The sequence below is a fragment of the Choloepus didactylus genome, chromosome 7 (assembly GCF_015220235.1).
Source record: "Choloepus didactylus isolate mChoDid1 chromosome 7, mChoDid1.pri, whole genome shotgun sequence".
Lineage (NCBI taxonomy): Eukaryota > Metazoa > Chordata > Mammalia > Pilosa > Megalonychidae > Choloepus > Choloepus didactylus.
The window spans coordinates 118011446-118029563 of NC_051313.1; the positions used below are offsets into that span (position 1 = coordinate 118011446).

The following is an 18118-nucleotide window of genomic DNA, read 5'->3' on the forward strand; positions in this document are numbered from 1 at the left end:
GGTTAGTGGGAGGAAAGTGGAGGCCACAGGTGCCCTTCCCCAGTACCTGAGCTGCACCCAGGCCTAAGGGGGTCATGCAGGACCTCAGGGAAGGCAGCTTGTGAGCCGGAGGGTGAAGGGAAGCACTTGATGCCCACTCTGCATGGTTGACACCAGGCCCAGACTGTTTTCTCCTCTAATGAGTTGTCTTCTTGCTGCACAGCATCTGCCCATGCAGCTTCTGTGTGGAGCTTGTGTCTGAGCGCTTGGCCGCAATAAGCCAGCTGTGAGAGTCTTCTAGGACAAAGTGGGCCTTCTCCTTGGAACAGTGCTGGGACCATCATCATGAGCTTTGAGGGAAAATGCTGGGAGGCTGGATTGAATCCTCCCCCCCACCCCCCACCCCCACACACACAGGCCTCAGAAGGCCAGAGGCTGGGGAGTTGGGGGGGAGGGCTGGAAATGGTTGTTATGGCTGGTACCTTCTTCTCAGGGCTCCCTGCCTTTAAGCGATAACCACAGGCATGTCTCCCTCCTCCCTCCACCTTCCCAAATCTCTGGTTTCTCCCAGCTCCTGGCAGGGTTGCCCAAACCCACACTACTGAGTACCCTTGAATGAGGGATAATCATTCCAGAGACACAGTAGGGGAAGTTTTGTTGCCCTTCAGGGAAAGGGAAATATTCGTAAGTCTATTTGTTTAAATTATTCAGCCTTCCAAATTCCAAAGTTGCATGAACAAGTGCTGTGGTGGCCAGGGAGCCTGGTTACATGGGGCAGCTTGAGATCTTCAGCACCACAGACAGCGGTTGGACGTTGGGGAGGGGCTGACGCCATGCCCAGGGAAACCCCACTCTTCTAAGCCCTGAGAGCACATCCCTTTCACTGCAGCTTGAAGGGCCATCAGATAAAGAATGTCACTGCCGGGCCCAGATGCCTGGTAATCAACCATCTTCAGTGCCATGCATGGAAAGGCAATTAAAGCAAGAATTAAAAAGCCATTGCATCATTTAAAATCCAATAACACGGCTGGCCTGAAAATGTGTCCTCTGTCTCTGGGGAGGGGGTGGACGGGGGTGTGGGAAGGTTCTGAGGGCAGAGGGATGCGGCAACGAGGAAGAGAATGAGGCAGAAAGTGGGAAAAGAGAGTGACAATGGGAGTGGAGACAGTGATGTTTGCATGCCTCCCACCCCACAGCCAAATTCTATTCATCTGAGACCCTTTCCCCTGCGTGGACGCCCTCCCTAATGACCATGGCCTTAAGGGTGTTTTCCCTGGAGTCTCACAGAGCTTACTGCCCATGCTCAGACCATCTTAGGGTGTTCGGTATGGATTACTGGCTGTTAATCTGTCCTTCCAAAGCAAAGCATGTGGCACTGCAGGATACTCATATCATCAGCCTTGTCTCCCACCCACCCCCCCACCAAGGGCCTAGCACAGAGCTGAACATTGGATGGGTGATCATTAAGTGCTCATTGATTGGTGCATTGGAGGAAGCTTTTGCACACCACCCTGAACTAAACATAGGCCGATCCCACCCCCCACCCCCCACCCCCACCCAGCACAGCCATCCCCAAAATGAGAACAGTAAAATTCATGAGGAAGTCCATCATGTGCAACACAAAGCAAGTCTGGCCATTTCCCCTTTTATGTCCAGTGTCAAAAAGGGTTCGTGCACACACCTTCACGTAAAATCTCTGTATTTGCTTTCCCATTCCTAAGAGACCCGGACAATTTCTAATCTAGGAAGATGACGTTAACCCTGTTCACATCAAATAAAGCCCTCCTGCAGGTAATCTTCCTGTCACAAGCTGACTGCCTTGATGTGACTTGGAAGAGAGTAGGAATACTCAGTTCCCTTTCATTTTCCATCCTTAGTAAAATCCTAAACCGGGAGGATTCAAGTTTGATGAGAGCCATTCTCACAGTTTATGCCTCCCGTCCCCTGGGAGCTTACACGTGTCTATTTTAAATAGATTCTCCTTTTTTCTCTCATTTTTACAAAGAGCAACTGCAAATCTTCTCTGAGGAGAGCTTTTCTTTGGAGTGGAATTCAGTTCTGACAGTCAAACCTTCATGAGATGGGGCCCTGAGTGAATAATGATTAAACGAATTCTCTCTGATTGGATCTTGCCTGAGATCTGGAGATGTTCTCTCAAGGTCCTGCAGTGTTTTTGGCTGCAGTTTCCCAATAACTTGTTTGCTCTTCCAAGAAGAATTTTATTCTAAAAAGTGAGGAAGGGAAAAAAGGGATGGGCAGGAGAGGCAAGGGGAAGCTCTCGTGCTCCCCCATCTTCAGAGCTGCTCTGGGCAGTCCCTTTTTGCTTTAGATCCTGGTGAGAGTGAGCTGAGGCTTGCCACTAACCAAACCACACTTTCCAAGTTCACCTATCTACATCCTCAACCCTGTGATGTGAGCACAAAACAATGCCTCTGGCTCACCTGCATTCCTGCCTGAGATTTTAGGACCTGCCCCATTTGGCGCCTATTTCACTTAGATATGGCACATGACAGACCTCAAGAATTCAGGAAATTAAGAACGTGTTCAGTTACAGAAGCAGACAAGGTCTCAACTCAGCCAAACATCTATGAAGGGGTTGAGGTCTGAGCTTCCTGGGGATATGGAGCTGTGAATGGCCCCTGAGAACCAGATCTGACTAATAAATAATTCCCACACAATTTCCAGGCACCCTCCACCAGCCCTCCCCCCTCCACACACACACACACACACACACACACACACACACACACACACACACACACACACTTCCCCAGATCCCACCAGGCCACCCAGCCCTAGCCCTGAACCACAGAGGAATCAGAATCTTCCCCTTTCCCTGCCACTCACCTCCAGAGTGGGCTGGAAGGAAGGAGGCCTGTGTTTCTGCCACAGCTGTCATCGCCAGAGGCTGCATGTGGCCAGGTGCTCCCATTAGCAGCCACTGGCAGCCCCCCAAATCCAAAAAAATGTCAACCCAGCAGAAGTGGAGAAGTCAGCGACTGAGGTTCTCTGATGCAAAGGAAGAGAAAAAATTTGGACAGTTAGCGCCTTTTAATGGAATCTGCCCTGGATTAGGCTGACATCTGAAATGACTTTGGCTCTCATCCACCTGGAGTAAAACCTCTACCAAGACTTCTTTCCTTCTTTAACATGAAAGCACAAACTTTTTTCAACCACAGACTTCCTTAATCATTTATGAAAACGTGTCAACTGTGCCTGCCTCCTTGTTCTAGCACTTCGTGCCCTTGGATCAGGGAGCCAGGGACTGCCTGCCCTGAAGAGGTTGAAGAAAAAGGAGAGGCTTTGCCTTATAAGACACCAACCTTCCCTTATAATTAATTTGTCACTTCCAAAGCCATCTGCTTTCTCTTCAGACACATCCATCATTGCCATAAAAAATATAAATACATGTATTTAAAATTCAATTAAAAGGAAACCTAGTGTCACCAGCTCAATTCAAGGAAGGAACAGAAAAAAAACAAAAAATCCCACAGAAGTCCGACTGATAGACCCTGCTCTTAGCACCTGCCCACTGTCCCTGGAACAAAAGTTATGTGACCTCTTCTTGAAATTTTATAGCAGTAGCTTTCTGATAAACTCTCATAAATAGAAAGGGAACCCAGAAGCAAGTCGGTGACTGGGATATTTCTAGGACTATTTTAACAACCGGGAGAAATATCGACCGGGAAGTCGGCAGGGATGTTATTGTAAAACTCAGCTGAGCCCCCGAGTTGTGTGAACACTGTCAATAGTCCATGAAGCTGAATCGAAAAGGAAAGCATTTTATCGGATTGTTTCGGGTCCACGTTGCTGGCCCTCATTGAGTGGGCTCAACAGGAAGTGGAGTTTAATTCGAAAGGCAGATGTAACACACAAACAAGAAACTCGACAAATTGGAAATTAATTCTGGGAGGGCCCTCTATGCGTTTGTGTGCATTTTCTCTCCCACTCGCGTTATTGCTACATCATGGGGTTCTTGGTGTATGGTTTCTGCTGTGCATCATTTCTCACCGAATCATTTGTGAGTTCCAAAAAAAGACCCTGAGCCATAGAAGGAAAAGAATAACAATATCCTGCGGGTCACCAAAGCCTGTGTCCCCTGGGCCAGGGCATAGTTGTTGCCTAAAATACATTGCTTGGCCTAGTTTTAAATGTCATCCCCATCAACTAGTATTTTTGCCCATGAGCTCAGGTGCACCCCTCTAGCTCTGTGAGGGACGTTGGAGACCTTGAAAGTGAAGGCTTAGCCAGCACTTATCCCACCCCCTGTTCTTCCATTCTTGAGAAGCTGGGTTCTTTGCTTCTCCTTGGCCTTTGCTTAACATGAGCAATGTAGTTTAATTCTTACCAGAGTTCTGGGCAAGCCAACCTTTTGAAGCCTTTCATTTTTCACTTTTATACCTTCAGCTTTGGCATTCCCAACAATCCCTGGGCTATTTTGGCTCATCTGAACTCTGCCTTCCTTTAGCCACCATCCTCTGCTTCTTTGCAGGAGCCACCTGGAAAACAGGGCAGTGTCTGTGCGGCCTGGCCTCTCCACAGGTGCAGCTTGCTTTCTTTGCTGGGCCCCTCCCCCTTGCTCCATCCTGTGTTCTCAGCCTTAGTGACATGCGCCCAGCAGCTCACCTGGCCATTTCCAGCTTGTAGTTCTGACCTCCCCACGTCTTCTTGTATTAAGTCTCTGTCCTCCCTGATGTTTGCTACATCTCCCAATTTAGTATCATCTGCAAATTTAATTAACATACCGTTGCCTCCCTGTTCCAGGCCACTAATAAAGATGTTATGACAGCACCCGGCAAACAGTATTTTCAAGGTCAAGAGGAGAGGCGAACTAAACTGCTAATACCTCTGCTCGATAAGGGGAAAAAAGGCAATCAAGTGCCCATGGGTGTTTGAGTCATTTCCTCTGAGTTTTGCAAACTTCTTTTCCCAGACTTCAGTTAGACTTTTATTCCCTCCCTCTGCCTCGGTGGCAACTTTTATTTGGAAAATGAAGAACAACAGAACATGCATTCCGTTTATTTTTGTCCAGTTTCTAGCAGGAGAAACAGCTGCTAATTGAGCATTTGTAGGGATAGACAATGTACACAGTAAAGACAAAGTCAGTGTTATTAAGCTGTCATCTACCTCTCTCCACTCGTAAAGCACTAACTGTGACAGTAGAAAATACATATCAAGGACAAAGGCAGCCTGAACAAAGATGGGAGAGAAAACATGCTCCTGGTCAGAGGGTCCTAAGGACCCACCCACAGGTCTGCAGCCAAAAGGGGCCCTAAGGAGGGGCCACTTCCTCCTAGCAGCTTGGGCAGCTAATGCTGTTGACCCAGGAGCAGACTTTGCAGCCCCCATTAGTCTACATTCCCCTCTAGCATTACAAGGAGTAGTTCATTGTGAACCCTGATTTGCCTGCTTTCCACACCAAACTGCAGCTATCACACTGTAGTCCTGCAAATTGCTTGGATCAGAAATACTGACTCATGAGAGAAACCCAGGATAATGCTATTCCAGCCCAGAAAATTGAGCTTGGGTTATTTACTGTTTCCAGCCCTTCCCTTCTCCCCATCCCTCATTTCAGGCCTGTCCCGGAGGCTTCTAATCACTTCTCAGTGTGTCTCGAAGGTACCTCTGGACCACAGCCCAGACTGGCCCCACAGAGGCAGGACACAAATCTCAAAGCCCTGGAGTCGAGGGGGTTTCGGGGAGAGGGGAGCAGCTTTGCATTTCCTCTTGCACTCAATGGGAACAACTGGCCCACCATTTGCAATCCTCCTCCTGTTCAGGTCTGGCTTCTGCAAACCTAAAAGCACATGAGAACGGCCTGCATTTGCCCTATCGATCAGCTCAGACTACATCACGCTCAGACAACTTACCAGGGGCAAATTTGTAGAATTTGCACCTCCCCAGGGATAGGCATCCATATATTCCTACATCAGGTGCTGAGAGGCAAAAAAGGCACAGTGGTTGAAGCTTGGATTCTGAAGCCAGACTTACTGAGTTCAAATCCTGTCTCTGCCATTCTAATAGTCTGTGTGACCTTGGGCCAGTGGCGTCACCTCTATGGGCCTCAATTTTCCATATGTAAAATGGGATAATAACTGCACCAACCTCCTTGGGTTCTTTTGAGATTTCAATGATCTGATATGTGTAATGTCTGGCTGATATTTATTATATATACAGCATCTATCACACTGCAGATACTGTCATGGTCAGGGGGTGAGTTTTTTTGTAAAAGACCAGATAATAAATATTTTCAGCTTTATGGAACATAAGGTCTCTGTCACAATGACTCAGTTCTGCCGTTTAACACAAAAGCAGCCACAGACAATACATAAATAAATAAGCAAGGCTGCATTCCAATAAAACTTTATTTATGGACACAGAAATTCGAATGTCATAGGATTTTTGCATGTCACAAAATATTATTTTTCTCTTGACTCTTTTCAATCATTACAAAATGCAAAAACTGTCTAAACTTGCGAGCCATACAAAAACCAGCAGTGGGGTGAATTTAGCCCACAGGCCACATTTCCCCCGCATCTAGATAGAGATGCAGATGTCAACACCCCCACCCCCAGGTGCCCTCCGCATGGATGGGGCCTCCCTGGACCCCGAGAAACCAGTGGTCTGCTTCAAGACCCTCGTGCTATTTCACCCCCACCAAGGTCTGTGGCCTCATCGCAAAAAGCCCCTCTTAAAACTCAGGCAAATGAGACTCCAATCACGCCCAAGGTTAAGGAAAGGCGGTTCCGTTCCAAAGCCTGGCATTTCAAGCTCTAATTCCTAAAAGACTGCAGAGACACAATGTGCACAGCCAAGGCTGGCCCTGTGTGCTAGCAGAACTCTAACCTCAGGTTCGGAGAGTGGAGTGCTGTGCGCCGAGACCCCGCTGGTAGGAAGCAGGGACACTGAACAGCCGTCTGTTTCCAATAAGCCTTGCTGAGTAGAGAATTTTAGAGGTTACCTGGGTTTGGTGTGAAGCATCACAAACATTTATTTCTTTCTGAGGGGAAAGGGAAGGGCAGAACAAAGAACTGACTGGGTAGGGGTTTCTGGGCGAGAAGCAGTTCCCCTCCGGATGTTCGGGGCAGCCTTTCTAGCAGGTACCAGTGGCCGGATGGCCAGCCTGGGAAAATGGCCACTGCCCAGCTCAGACCCTGCGACTTCACACCCAGGCGGCTCCAACTTCCTCTTCGCTGGTTTCCCAGCCTCTAGCCTCTCCCCGCTCCAGTGCCTGCACCCCACCATTGAGTGGCCTTTGGCATGATGCTTTTGTCTTGTCATCCCCTTCAAGACACCCAAGAAGACCCCCGATTTTCTCCCACATCAAATCTAAATCCTCTGCTTGGTTTTTAAGGGCCTCCCCTCTTGGGCCCCAGGCAGACCCACTCCCCACCCACATGGGTGGCCTCCTGAGATGCCCCACATCCTCTGAGCCCATGTGTGCCCTGCATCCCTGCAAGCCCCCGCCCTGCACCATACCTGGCCACATCCGGCCTTGACCTTGGTATGAAGAAACCTTGCAGTGGGGTTACAGATGAGCTATTTAATCATGCCTCAGTCTCCTTATCTGAAAAACGGGGAAAAAGAAGCACCAGCCTCATGGGGTTGTTAAGGTTTAATTAGAAAGTGCATGTCAAGAACATCATCCCCTGACCACATTCACCTCTTCCCTGTTTGAATCTTTTAAACATATTATTTGAATTACCATGAGCCATTTCCTGGATAGGTGTCTTGTCTCCCCCTTTAGGCTACAAACCTCAGACTTTACAGACAGCCACAAGGCACACATTTCCTCAGCTCCCTTGCAATATCCTGCACTGCACGCCCTGGGTCTGGACTCAGGCATTTTCTTTTCAGTGCTCAATTGAAATGCTGCCACCCACTTCTGAACCCTTTCTTTTGTGAGGGGCTTTGGGAGGAAGACTGGAGAGAAATTATTCTAATACAGCGCTCTGACAGGCCAACAGGGAATTTGCTCCCTAAGGAGTTGGCCTGGAGACCATCAACAACATCATGCGTATAAGTAACAGAAAAAAGAGGTTTTTGCCAAAATGACTCTGTGAGCAGCAGCTGAGGTTTTTTCTTTTTTTTTCTTTTCTTGTTTGTTTTTGGTTTGCAGCAGCTGAGTTTTAAATGAGCAGGTGAATGCCATTTAGGTGGGGTCTGGTTTCCAACAAATCCTGCTGTCACTTTCAGAAGAGGCCTTCCAGAAAAGAAAGGCATAGAAACCCACGGCATGGCAGTCCCAGCCCATTGTTTCCATGAGCCCCAAGCATTCAGGCTCACCCACCCCAAGCCCCCAAAGGTGTGGCCAAAGGTTAATGGGCTCCAGAGGGAGGGCAGGGGGTATATAAGGGCCCGCCAGACTAACCAGACATCCAAAGACAAGCAGCAAGAGAATCCCAAGTCCCTCTCAGACCACACACACTCACGCTGTAAGTATCCGAAGAAAAAAGTTGGGGGTGGGGAGGGCGGGGGTTGTTGGCATGAGCCCTAAAGCAGAACAGTGGTGCAAGCTGGAGCCCAGGAGCAGGCCCAGTCAGACATCCCTCTGGCCTGGCTGGCCTCAGATTCAGGGCCGGAGCTGATTTCCAGGGGAGTAGGTTACAGCTGAATACTGTGAGCCTGAGGCCTGGAGGTAGAGAGAGGAGAGAGGCGGCAGTGGGCTCAATTCCTGGTAGGGGAGACGCTGTTTGCAGGTGACAGGGTTGGGGGAGGTCTGTGTTGCAGACTATAGACCAGGAACCCAAGCCAGAGCTTGGCATGTTCACAGGCCTCTGCTTGGCAGGGCGGGTCTGCTCTGGGCAGTTAAGAAGGAAAAGCTGGTCTGTAGGGAAATTACATGGCCTGGCCTGGTGCCACTGGGGAGGGGAGGGAGATAGGTACCACCTCACCCGATCACTGAAAAGCAGAACACTTAAAGGCCCATCCATGATAATGGAAAAGGAAAGTCAGCACCTCATCGCACAATGAAAAGCTCTCTCTCTCACTCTGAGCTCTCCAGAACACAAATGAATATAGGTGACATGCCAGCTGCCAGTTGGATCAAGAAAATGAGCAGCAATTGGATTTTGCCTTTTTTTTTAATTTAAAATTTTTATTTATTCTTATGGCGTGAATTAAATGAGAACATCAGAATGAAAAGGGATCTATAGCATCTCTGAAAAGGAAATGGGGCACCATAAATACAACATATCCATCTCCGCTGGGAGGGAACATGGGGCCCCAGAGACTCTGCTATAAAAGATAGAGGCAAGAGGCATGATGATTCGGAGCCCACCCCACCCCACCCTCTGTTCAACTCAAGCTCCTCCTGGGGGGGGGGGGGGTCTGTACAGGTCCTCAGCTTCCCAGGTGGTCTTCAGTGGGTGGTCCTTTCATCCCTACCCAGAACTTGTACGCAGTTTATGGGGGCAGAGGGTGCAGCTTTGCTGTCTGAGCTCCTGTGCTCTTGCTTGGGGGTTTTATCGGGATGGAGAAAGTAGGAAGGGGGGAGGGAGAGTGGGAGGTGGAAGAGAGCGTAAGAAGAGCAAGAAGGCAGATTGAGTGTGAGTGTCCTGCTTGGCAGAGGACAGAGGCAGGACACAAGCTCATAGCCTTGGAAGATTCTCTCCACAGGGAGAGTCAGGGCTCTAACTTAGAGAAGCTTAGATGCCAGCCCAGACCAAGGACCCCTCTGCAATGGAATCCAAGCTGTCTGGGGACTAGGGAAGCCTCTTTATCTGAAGTCCCTGTAGTCACACACACACACACACACACACACGCGCACGCACGCACAGAAGAGGCTGTCCCTGGTCTCCCCTCCCTGCCCTGGGTTCTTGCCACCGTGCTCAGCAGTCTGTCCAGCACAGGAACGTTGATGCCCAAGAGACAGTCAGCAGGCCTGGCCCCTGCAATGCCCTCCTCCACCTTCTCGTGAGAGCACGTGGGCAGAGGAAATATGGAGTAGGGTATTGGCAAAAGCACCCTAACTCAGAAGGCCAAGGTCCCTCCCCCTCCCCAAGGTTCTCCCCTCCCCAGCTTTCACCTGCTCCTGGTGGGTATGTGGATTGGGTGGGAGCAGGCCTTGGAATTGAACACTGCCCCAGTGTAAGGAATCAACCAGAGCCAGCACCCAGCCAGGCCACACACCCCACAGGACCACACAGACCTGCCCCAAAGTCCCTCCAGCTGACCCCCTTTCTCCAGTCTTTGCACCCCCTGCAGTCACTCTGCCTACCGGTTCACCCAGCAGACCTGAGCCCCTGAAAGCCTTCTGCAACCCGCTTGCCTGCCAGCCATTCCAGAGACACCCCTTCCCAGGATGCCCGCAGGGAATCCCTGTACCCACTGGCACCCTGCTAGCACTGATGGCACTCCAAGGTGCCAGCGGGATTGCAGGGAGAAAGTGTCATCCCCGTTGTCTCTGGATGGCCATCGAAAGGGGAGTAGCTCAACATGCTGGAGCTGGAGAGGGCTTGTTCCAGAACGATAGCACACCTACTCTCAACTCTTACATGCTGCTCCATGCTGCATTTTTGCATCCAGCTCTGCCTTCAGCTGGCCAGAGGGTCTTGGCCTTTTCCTCTACAGACCTGGTGTCTTGGCCTGGTGTTCCCAAGCAGAGCCAGCCTCATCTGAGTCCACTGCCTTTCATCATCCTAATCAGCCCAGAGAGCAAGGAGGGCCCCCTGGGTCTTGGGACACAGTTCTGTTGATAATCTGGGAGTCCTTTGTCTAGACACAAGTTCCCTGAGGCCTCATGAGTCCAGCTGAACCCAGAAGACCTCAGCTGTAACCAAGAAAAGGGTTGACTAGTGGAATGGTTCCTCCGTGGTGTATGGTAGGGAGCTGGGTGGCCTTCCCTGGTCCCTTGATCAGCAAGGATGGCTCTGGGGCAAAGAGAGTGCTCAGAGCTCAACTGATAAAGCCCCGACACCAGGCCCAAGTCCAGAGAGGCTACGTGGCTTGCTCAGGATCATACAGCCTCAGGTGGGATGTGGAACAGAACTGAGGCCTGCCTGCAAAGGCAGGAGTCCATCATTGCACCCTAAACTTGGTGACTGGGGCCTGTTGTCATTGTCCAGCTCCAGGATGGTGTCCTGCAAGGCTGTGGCTACACTGCTGGTGGTGCACACAGCCACCATGCTGGCCTCCCAGACGGAAGCCTTTGTCCCCATCTTCACCTACAGCGAACTCCAGAGGATGCAGGTGAGAAATACCCAAAGCTGCCCACCTCCACAGATGTGGCTGAGATGCCTCACAGCCTGGCTAACCACTGAGGGGGTCAGTAAAGCAGAAGTGGGTTTTCAGTCAGCCCATGTCTCATGAACTGCGCCAGTGACACCAGAGAGAGCATGAGAACAAGGGCCCAAGATAACCTCGACTCCAGCTGTCTCTCTGGCTACCTTTGTTCCCTCACTAGCATCACTCAGAAGTGTCAGCGGCCCCCATGAGTATCATTTTTTCTCTACCCCTGCCCATCCTTTGGAGAAAATTTTCAATTAGTGAGCCAATGAATGTTTACTGAGCATCTCTGCGGTACACAGTGATGGGCCAGAGCATCCAAGGAAATCTAAGATCCTCCCCTTGTCTTCAACAAGCAGTCTGGGAGCCAAGACACAAACATAGGAAAATTAACTAACAATAGAAGATAAAAGGGAAATGTTACAAGGCAGGGCATGATTAATTGTCCAATAAGTGATGTTGATCATAAGAGCTAAGAGGAGGGAAAAATTGCTCTGGGCTGAAGTTTTGTTGGAAGCCTGCAGGGAAAAGGTGAAACTTGAGCAGTGCAAGAGATAGGTGGGAGGACTTTACAGGAGCGAACGCCTGGAGGTGGGCAAGAAGGCAGTTTCCATGGAGTGCTGGCATAAGAACCCAAAAGGAAACAAGGGAGGCCTAATAGAACTCAGGCACCGGGGCCTAATGAAAGGACTGCTGGGGCGACCTTCCTGGTGCCTCTTACTTTGGACTTCAGGGGATTCTGAGCATCTGGGCAGGCATTTGGTACTCTATAACCTGAGTGGAAATGTGACTTTTCATGTCCCACCTGTCTGAGACCAAGGTTCCAACAGGGACAAACACACAAGGTTAGTTCTGCTGGGAGGCTCTCAAGGCCCTGAGGTGGAGCCTGTCCATGTCTGCTCTCTGTATCCAGGACAGGCTTCTGGAGACCCGGTAAAAAGGGTCCTTTGCAGGGGCCAGACTGAGCCCAGCTCCCCTTCTTCGGGGTCAGAAATGGAAACCGAAGGAGGAGATGCAGCAGGCCCTCTAACCACACCTTCCTCCATGCCAGCTCACTCTCCCGGGGAGATGACCAGTTGTTCCAGAACCACCACATCTCTGGGAAGGCCAAGAGCAAAATCCCAAGGGTGTCATTAGAGAAACCAAAGGAACGGTGTGTGTCTGATCTCAGTGCTGGGGGACTTGGCAGGCAGGGTGCCAGGCATGATTGGGGGCAGGACAGAAACAGTCAAACTCAGCAGAACATCAACGAGCAGAATGGCAACCAAAGGAGACTCTGCATTCATCTGCTCCGTGGTTTGTCTCCTCTTAATTGCCAGGCACCAGGGTTTTTATGAAGAGCTGCACACTCCTTCCTCCATGATTCATCTCCCTGTCTCACCTCTTATAAATCACTTCCCAGGGTCTCCAAGTTCTGGGCTACCCCACAGAGCCCTCAATAGGCTGTGCTGCCTTGCCACCTTTTTTATAGGCTCTCTGCTAAGAAAGACGCATTTTCATGCTTAATGTGCACAAACGGCCACCATTATTTTCAGCATTTTAACTTAATTAACAGTAACAATCTGGGTGCGATGTTTTAATTCAAAGGAATGGATTCCTCTCCAAGTTGACCTCTTGGTGGGCAACTCCAAGGGTTATTCTTGAGCCACTGGTGTTGGCTTTGTCCATGTTCTCATGGACGAAGGGGCTCTTTTGGTCTGTGGGGAGCTCAGGTGGGCAAGGGACCAGCTGGGTGGGCAGGTTTTGTGCAGACTGATGCTGTGCCCCTAGGAAAAGGAGCAGAACAGAGGCCAAAAGAAATCCCTGAGTGTGCAGCCAAGGTCTGAAGGGGCCAGTCCTCTGGACTCTGGGGAGCCCATGGAAGAAGACAGAAACAAAATCATCAAGGTGAGCAGCCATCCCGGGAACGGTGCATGCCCTCATGGAGCTCACACTCCAGTGGGGAAGACAGACCAGACAAGATAAATAAGCAAACGTTCTAGCATGATAGGTGCTGTGAAGGAAAATAAAACAGGGAAAGGAGATCGGATTGGCTGCTATTTTTAACAGGGTGATCAGAGGAGGCTTCATGAGAAGATGCTATTCATGCAAAGACCTGAAGAGAGTGAGGGATGAATCACAAGGATGTCTAGGGGAAGAGTGTACCAGGCAGAAGGGATAGTCAGTGCAAAGGCCTTGCGGCAGGAGCGGGCCTGCTACAGCCTGGGAAATTGAAGCCTGTGGTAGGGACACATTGGTGAAAGGAAAGTCAGGAGGTCAGACTGGAACTGTAAACTGTGCGATGCCAGGTGACTATCTAAGTGGAGACGTTGCACAGGCAGGTGGATATACAAGTCTGACATTCAGGAGAGAGGTTGGAGTCATCAGCGATTAGGTGGAATTTAAAGCCAGGACTGGCTGAGATCCCCGAGGGGACGGTGTGGGAAGAGCCCTGAGTGTGGGGTGCTTCCATGTAAAGGGGCCAGGGAGATGAGGAGACTGTCATTCAGAGAGGAGGAGGACCTTGCCCAAGGTCACACAGTAGGCAGGCAGAGCCCAACGCGGGCGCCATACCCCGCCAGGCTGCCTGCTCTGGCTATAAACGGCGAGGTCAGGCGGGGGCCCGGGGAATGATCAGTGGTGCAGTCACCGCACTCAGCAGGGTGGGGCTCCTCTCCTTCCCCACGACGCTGTGACCTCCTTGGGCTGGCAAGGAGGGAGCTGGGAGTGAATCATGCACTCACTCAGAATTGCCCTCTAAATGTCCCCTAGGAAGAGTTTAAGGCACTAATTCCAAGGTTTCGGTGGAACATTCATATTCGAGTTAGCATCCTTCTCCAGGGAAGCCTGGGAATGAGCATCCCTTGCTCCTTTTGGATCTCCCTAGAGCCATGATACATCGGGTTGGTGGTCCTTTATGGCTCACCAGTCCAGCCTCCTCTTTTTAAAGTGAGGAAACTGAGGCCCAGCGAGAGGCTTGACCACAGCAAGGGAACAGCACAGCCAGGACTGGACCCGGAGCCCCCCAGAAGCATCTCTGCAGTTGTCCTTCAGGCATCCTGAGCCCCACGGGTCTAGCAGACAGGCCCAGGCCCATTTCCCACTTGTGGGGAGCCAGGTGCGAGGTGAGGGCCCAGGCCCTGGGAATCCTCCAAAGCAACTCTCTGGAAAGCCAGGGAACCTGTGAGCCTGCCAACTGGTTTGTACTGCAAGACCACTGACCCAGAAGCTTGGGGGGTGACAGTGGGATCAGACAGCCCTGCTGGCTCTGCAAGGGGCCAGAACAACCTCTCCCGGTGGGAAGCCTCCATGCAGCTCCTCTGGGGTCCAGCTCCTGATCCCATATCGCAGGAGACAGTGTAGCCTGTGGTCCAAGCACGGACCCCAGAGCCAGGCCCCCTGGGTTTAATGTCGCCTCTCCCTGCTACTTACTACCCATGTGTCCTTGAGCAAGTTATTTGACCTCTGTGTCTCAGTTTCCTCATCTGCAAAATGGGGGCACTAAAAGACCCTACCTCAGGGTTATTGAGAAGCTGAATATTGTAAAGCACTTAGATCACTGCCTGACACATGGTAAGGCTCTATCTTATTAGCTCTTATGATTGGGAAGGGGAATTGAGCTCCCTCCCCATGTGAAAAGCCAGGTGTGGTTCCTGCTGACTGCCCCTCCTGTCCCAGCTTCCCCTTCAGAGAAAGTTTTTTTTTATACTTCCTGCAGTTCTCAGCTGCTCCTGGGATTCAGCCCCCTGGTTAGAGTTGGGGGGATGTGCCAGGGTTCCCAGATAGCCCCAGAGGCCCAGAGGATGGGGAAGCATTGGGCGGCTGATGTTCCCCACGGGTCCCCCTGCCACCTGTAGGGCACCCAAGGGTTAATAGCACTCTCCACTCTGCTCCCTTCTTGTTAACGCTGCCTTATTTCACAGCTGACTGCTCCTGTGAAAATTGGAATGAGAATGGACTCCAGGCAGCTGGAAAAGTACCGGGGAGCCCTGGAAGGGTTGCTGAGCGAAGTGCTGTTGTCCACCCAGAATGGTAAGGGGAGGGCTGGTGTCTGCGTCTTGGGCCTGTCCTCTGCCCACCCTGCTGTTGGTATTCCAGGAGCGCCTCTGAGCAGGGTTTGGGGAACGCAATTTGTTTTTCTGGTTTACACTTGAGAACATTAAGCTGTCGTCTCCTGCGGGTGCGCCCCCATCTCCGAGGGGAGCCAAATCACAGAGCAGGGCTGTTCTGATGGCTGCTGCTGGCTGGAGAGGCCAGTTCTCCAGCAAGGGGCACCTCAAGGACTCAGGCCCATTTCCGCAAATGCCTTTCTGGCAGAGGGCCACGGCAAATCAACAACCTCCCCCAGCCCTCCTCCTGCTCCAGGTATCTTCACTTCCCTCCCTAAAGGCCACCAGGCCAGGTGACTGACTTGAAGGAAACCCTGGCTGCCGAGCATGTGGCCACAAAAGCCTTCCTTTCTTTCATCCTTTCTGCAAATCAAATTCCTGAGCCCCATTTGGCCTTGCCCAGTTCCAGATCTGCCTGAGTTACAAGTGCAAAGCTAGATCTTATTTGACAAACAGTTACTAATTACTTCATATGGTCTCCAGGAGGAGAGAGAGACATGGAGGAAGTGTGGTTAGAGATGGAGAAACTGGGATGCTAAATGACTTGTCCCCAGCTATAGAGAAAGAGGTAGAGCTTCCAGATGCCTAGCAAAACCTCTGGCCAGCCCCCAGCCTGCAGCCTGCCTTGGATGCCCCCACTCCGTGCACATCCCCCACCTCCACCCCCACCCTGCCAAAGATCTGCAGGCAAATTTTAGAAAGTGGTTTCATAAGCCGTCATGCTGACACTACTGATCTGCAAATCTCCTTTGCTTTTCCCCAGCAGCCAAATGACCTGCCGGCTCCCGGGGGACGGTGGCCAAACCTAGGAGCCCCCTCCTGCCCTAGTAAGGCCCCAGAAATCTGCATGGTCCATCACCTGAGCTCAGAAGGAAAACACCTTCTCAGAAGCAATTCCCTTTTCAGCAAATAAAGAGTGAAATACACAGAAATGACTCTTTAATTTAACATTTTAATTTCTAAAGGGGAAACTCAGGTCATGAGAAAAAGGGGGGGAAAATAAAGCTCAGGGGGAGTTGGTCATAAATGGTGCATACCTTAGCAAAATGAGTGCCTTTTGTAAAGTCTATGTTCAAACTTAACTGAGACCCACAGAATCAGAAGCTTGGCTTCAGCCCTTCCATTATAGGGGAGGAAACTGAGGCCCAGAGAGATGACATTTTTTACCCACAAACTGAGTCAACAGCAGCACAATGACTGGCATTTGGGACTCCTCAATCCTGGTCTGTTTTCCATTTGCTGATGAGTTCAAGGTCTAATGGGCCCAAGGATTTTAAGGCCTCTGCACTCAACCCCTTGCTGAGTAACTTCCAACCAGCCCTTTAACCTCAATGAGCCTTTGCAAAAGCAAGGTGGTAATATCTGTCTTGAGATCTGGGAATGGAGGTACCAGTAAAGAGCAAATCACTGTTATTATTATCACCTTGCGACTAGACGCTCTAGCATCTGCAGCAAAATTACACAGCCAACCCACTTATTTCTGCCTTCTAAACAAAACTGGTTAGGAAATTTCATTCTAATTTAATTTAACGTTAATGAATGTTCATTTATTTATAAACTGGGGCCATATAGAAACCACAGCCTCCTCCAGTCATAGGTTACCAGAGATTAGACCCAGTATCCATTCTGCATCTCCACCCATCCAACCACAGCGAGGACTTAGCCATGGAAAGTGGTTAGTAGGGGAAAACGACCCCAACTCTTACAAAGGACCTTCAACTGGAGTGCTCTGAATGCTCCCAAGGAACACCCAAGCCCTCCATGGGACCCAGACTGACACGCTGCACATCCACACGCATTTCCAATGCACATACTGATCAGCCCAGGCACAGCTGCAGGTTCCTGGGAAACGCTGCCAAGGCGTTGGATAAATGGAGGGTGAGGGCTGCAGCAGGGCATGAAGGGAGAGAAAGGAGGAAAAGACACTGGAATCCATAAAGCACGCGATGGGAGGAACTGCATCCAAGACCTCTCCTGGCCCTTCCCAGTTCCACCACACCAGTTCAATCCATTATCTGTAACATACTCCGAGAAGCAGAGAAACAAATGCTCACTGCCTCTTTCCAAGTGGTAAACACAGATTGTGTGTTCTCCCCACACCCTGTGCTCACATCCATCCCTGGAGTGTGACTGCCTTCCTCTGTTACCAGCAGGGGGTGCCCATTTCTGGAGCTGAGGCCCTGGCACCCTCTGGGAAATGTTCGCTAAGATCCTGGGGGTTGAGCTACAGCATTGTAACAGGTGCCATGGAGGGAACTGGGATCCCTAAGACATTTTCACCCCAGGTAGCATGCATTTTTTAAAATGGGAATTGGTTCAGCGACTGCTGTACCTGGGAAGCTCTGTTCAAAGCCCAGAGCTGCGGCCCTGCAGTCTCACCCTTCTCAGTAATGAGCAGCAACAGGGACCCAGTTACCACCCACATCTGTATGCACAGCGTCCTGGCAGGCTACTTAGGTGTGTCAGCTCCTTTCTTCTCTCATTTTCCTCCTCCTGCCACTGTTCGATTTCTCATGATCGGCTCAAATAATTCTTTTTTGCCAATGAGCTCCTCCAGTTTCCAGGATAGCGGACTCGATTGCTTATGGGACACGCACAGCCCTAGAAGAAATTAAAATTGGGGGGTTGGGGAGGAGAAAATAGCCACGTTTTCACAAAACAAAAGGAAAGAGAGATACATTGCCCGTTCCCGCTATAGAATGACCGGACCAGAAACCAGCCAGGATCAGAGGGAGCAGAGTGCCCAGACGACCAGCAAGGCAAGGCCACGGTTCAGACAAACCTCACGTCTCGCTGAGGTTTATCTGGCAAGATCTGCAAGAAAC

General features: G+C 50.7%; 1 protein-coding gene and 1 long non-coding RNA gene across 2 annotated transcripts; one reads left to right on the plus strand and one right to left on the minus strand.

The window, feature by feature from the left end:
* Positions 1 to 1614: 1614 nt before the first annotated feature.
* LOC119539689 lies at positions 1615 to 7040 on the minus strand. Its single transcript, XR_005217919.1, has 5 exons — positions 6826 to 7040; positions 5850 to 5915; positions 4328 to 4478; positions 2827 to 2988; positions 1615 to 2203 (listed from the first exon to the last, which is right to left on the minus strand). It is a non-coding gene; the product is annotated as an uncharacterized LOC119539689 (long non-coding RNA).
* Positions 7041 to 8379: 1339 nt separating this feature from the next.
* MLN (motilin) lies at positions 8380 to 16186 on the plus strand. The gene is made up of 5 exons (XM_037843392.1): positions 8380 to 8414; positions 11046 to 11169; positions 12976 to 13092; positions 15108 to 15216; positions 16057 to 16186. Exons 2-5 carry the CDS (start codon positions 11053 to 11055, stop codon positions 16065 to 16067), a joined length of 354 nt encoding a protein of 117 aa, XP_037699320.1. The 5' UTR covers positions 8380 to 8414; positions 11046 to 11052; the 3' UTR covers positions 16068 to 16186.
* Positions 16187 to 18118: the final 1932 nt, after the last annotated feature.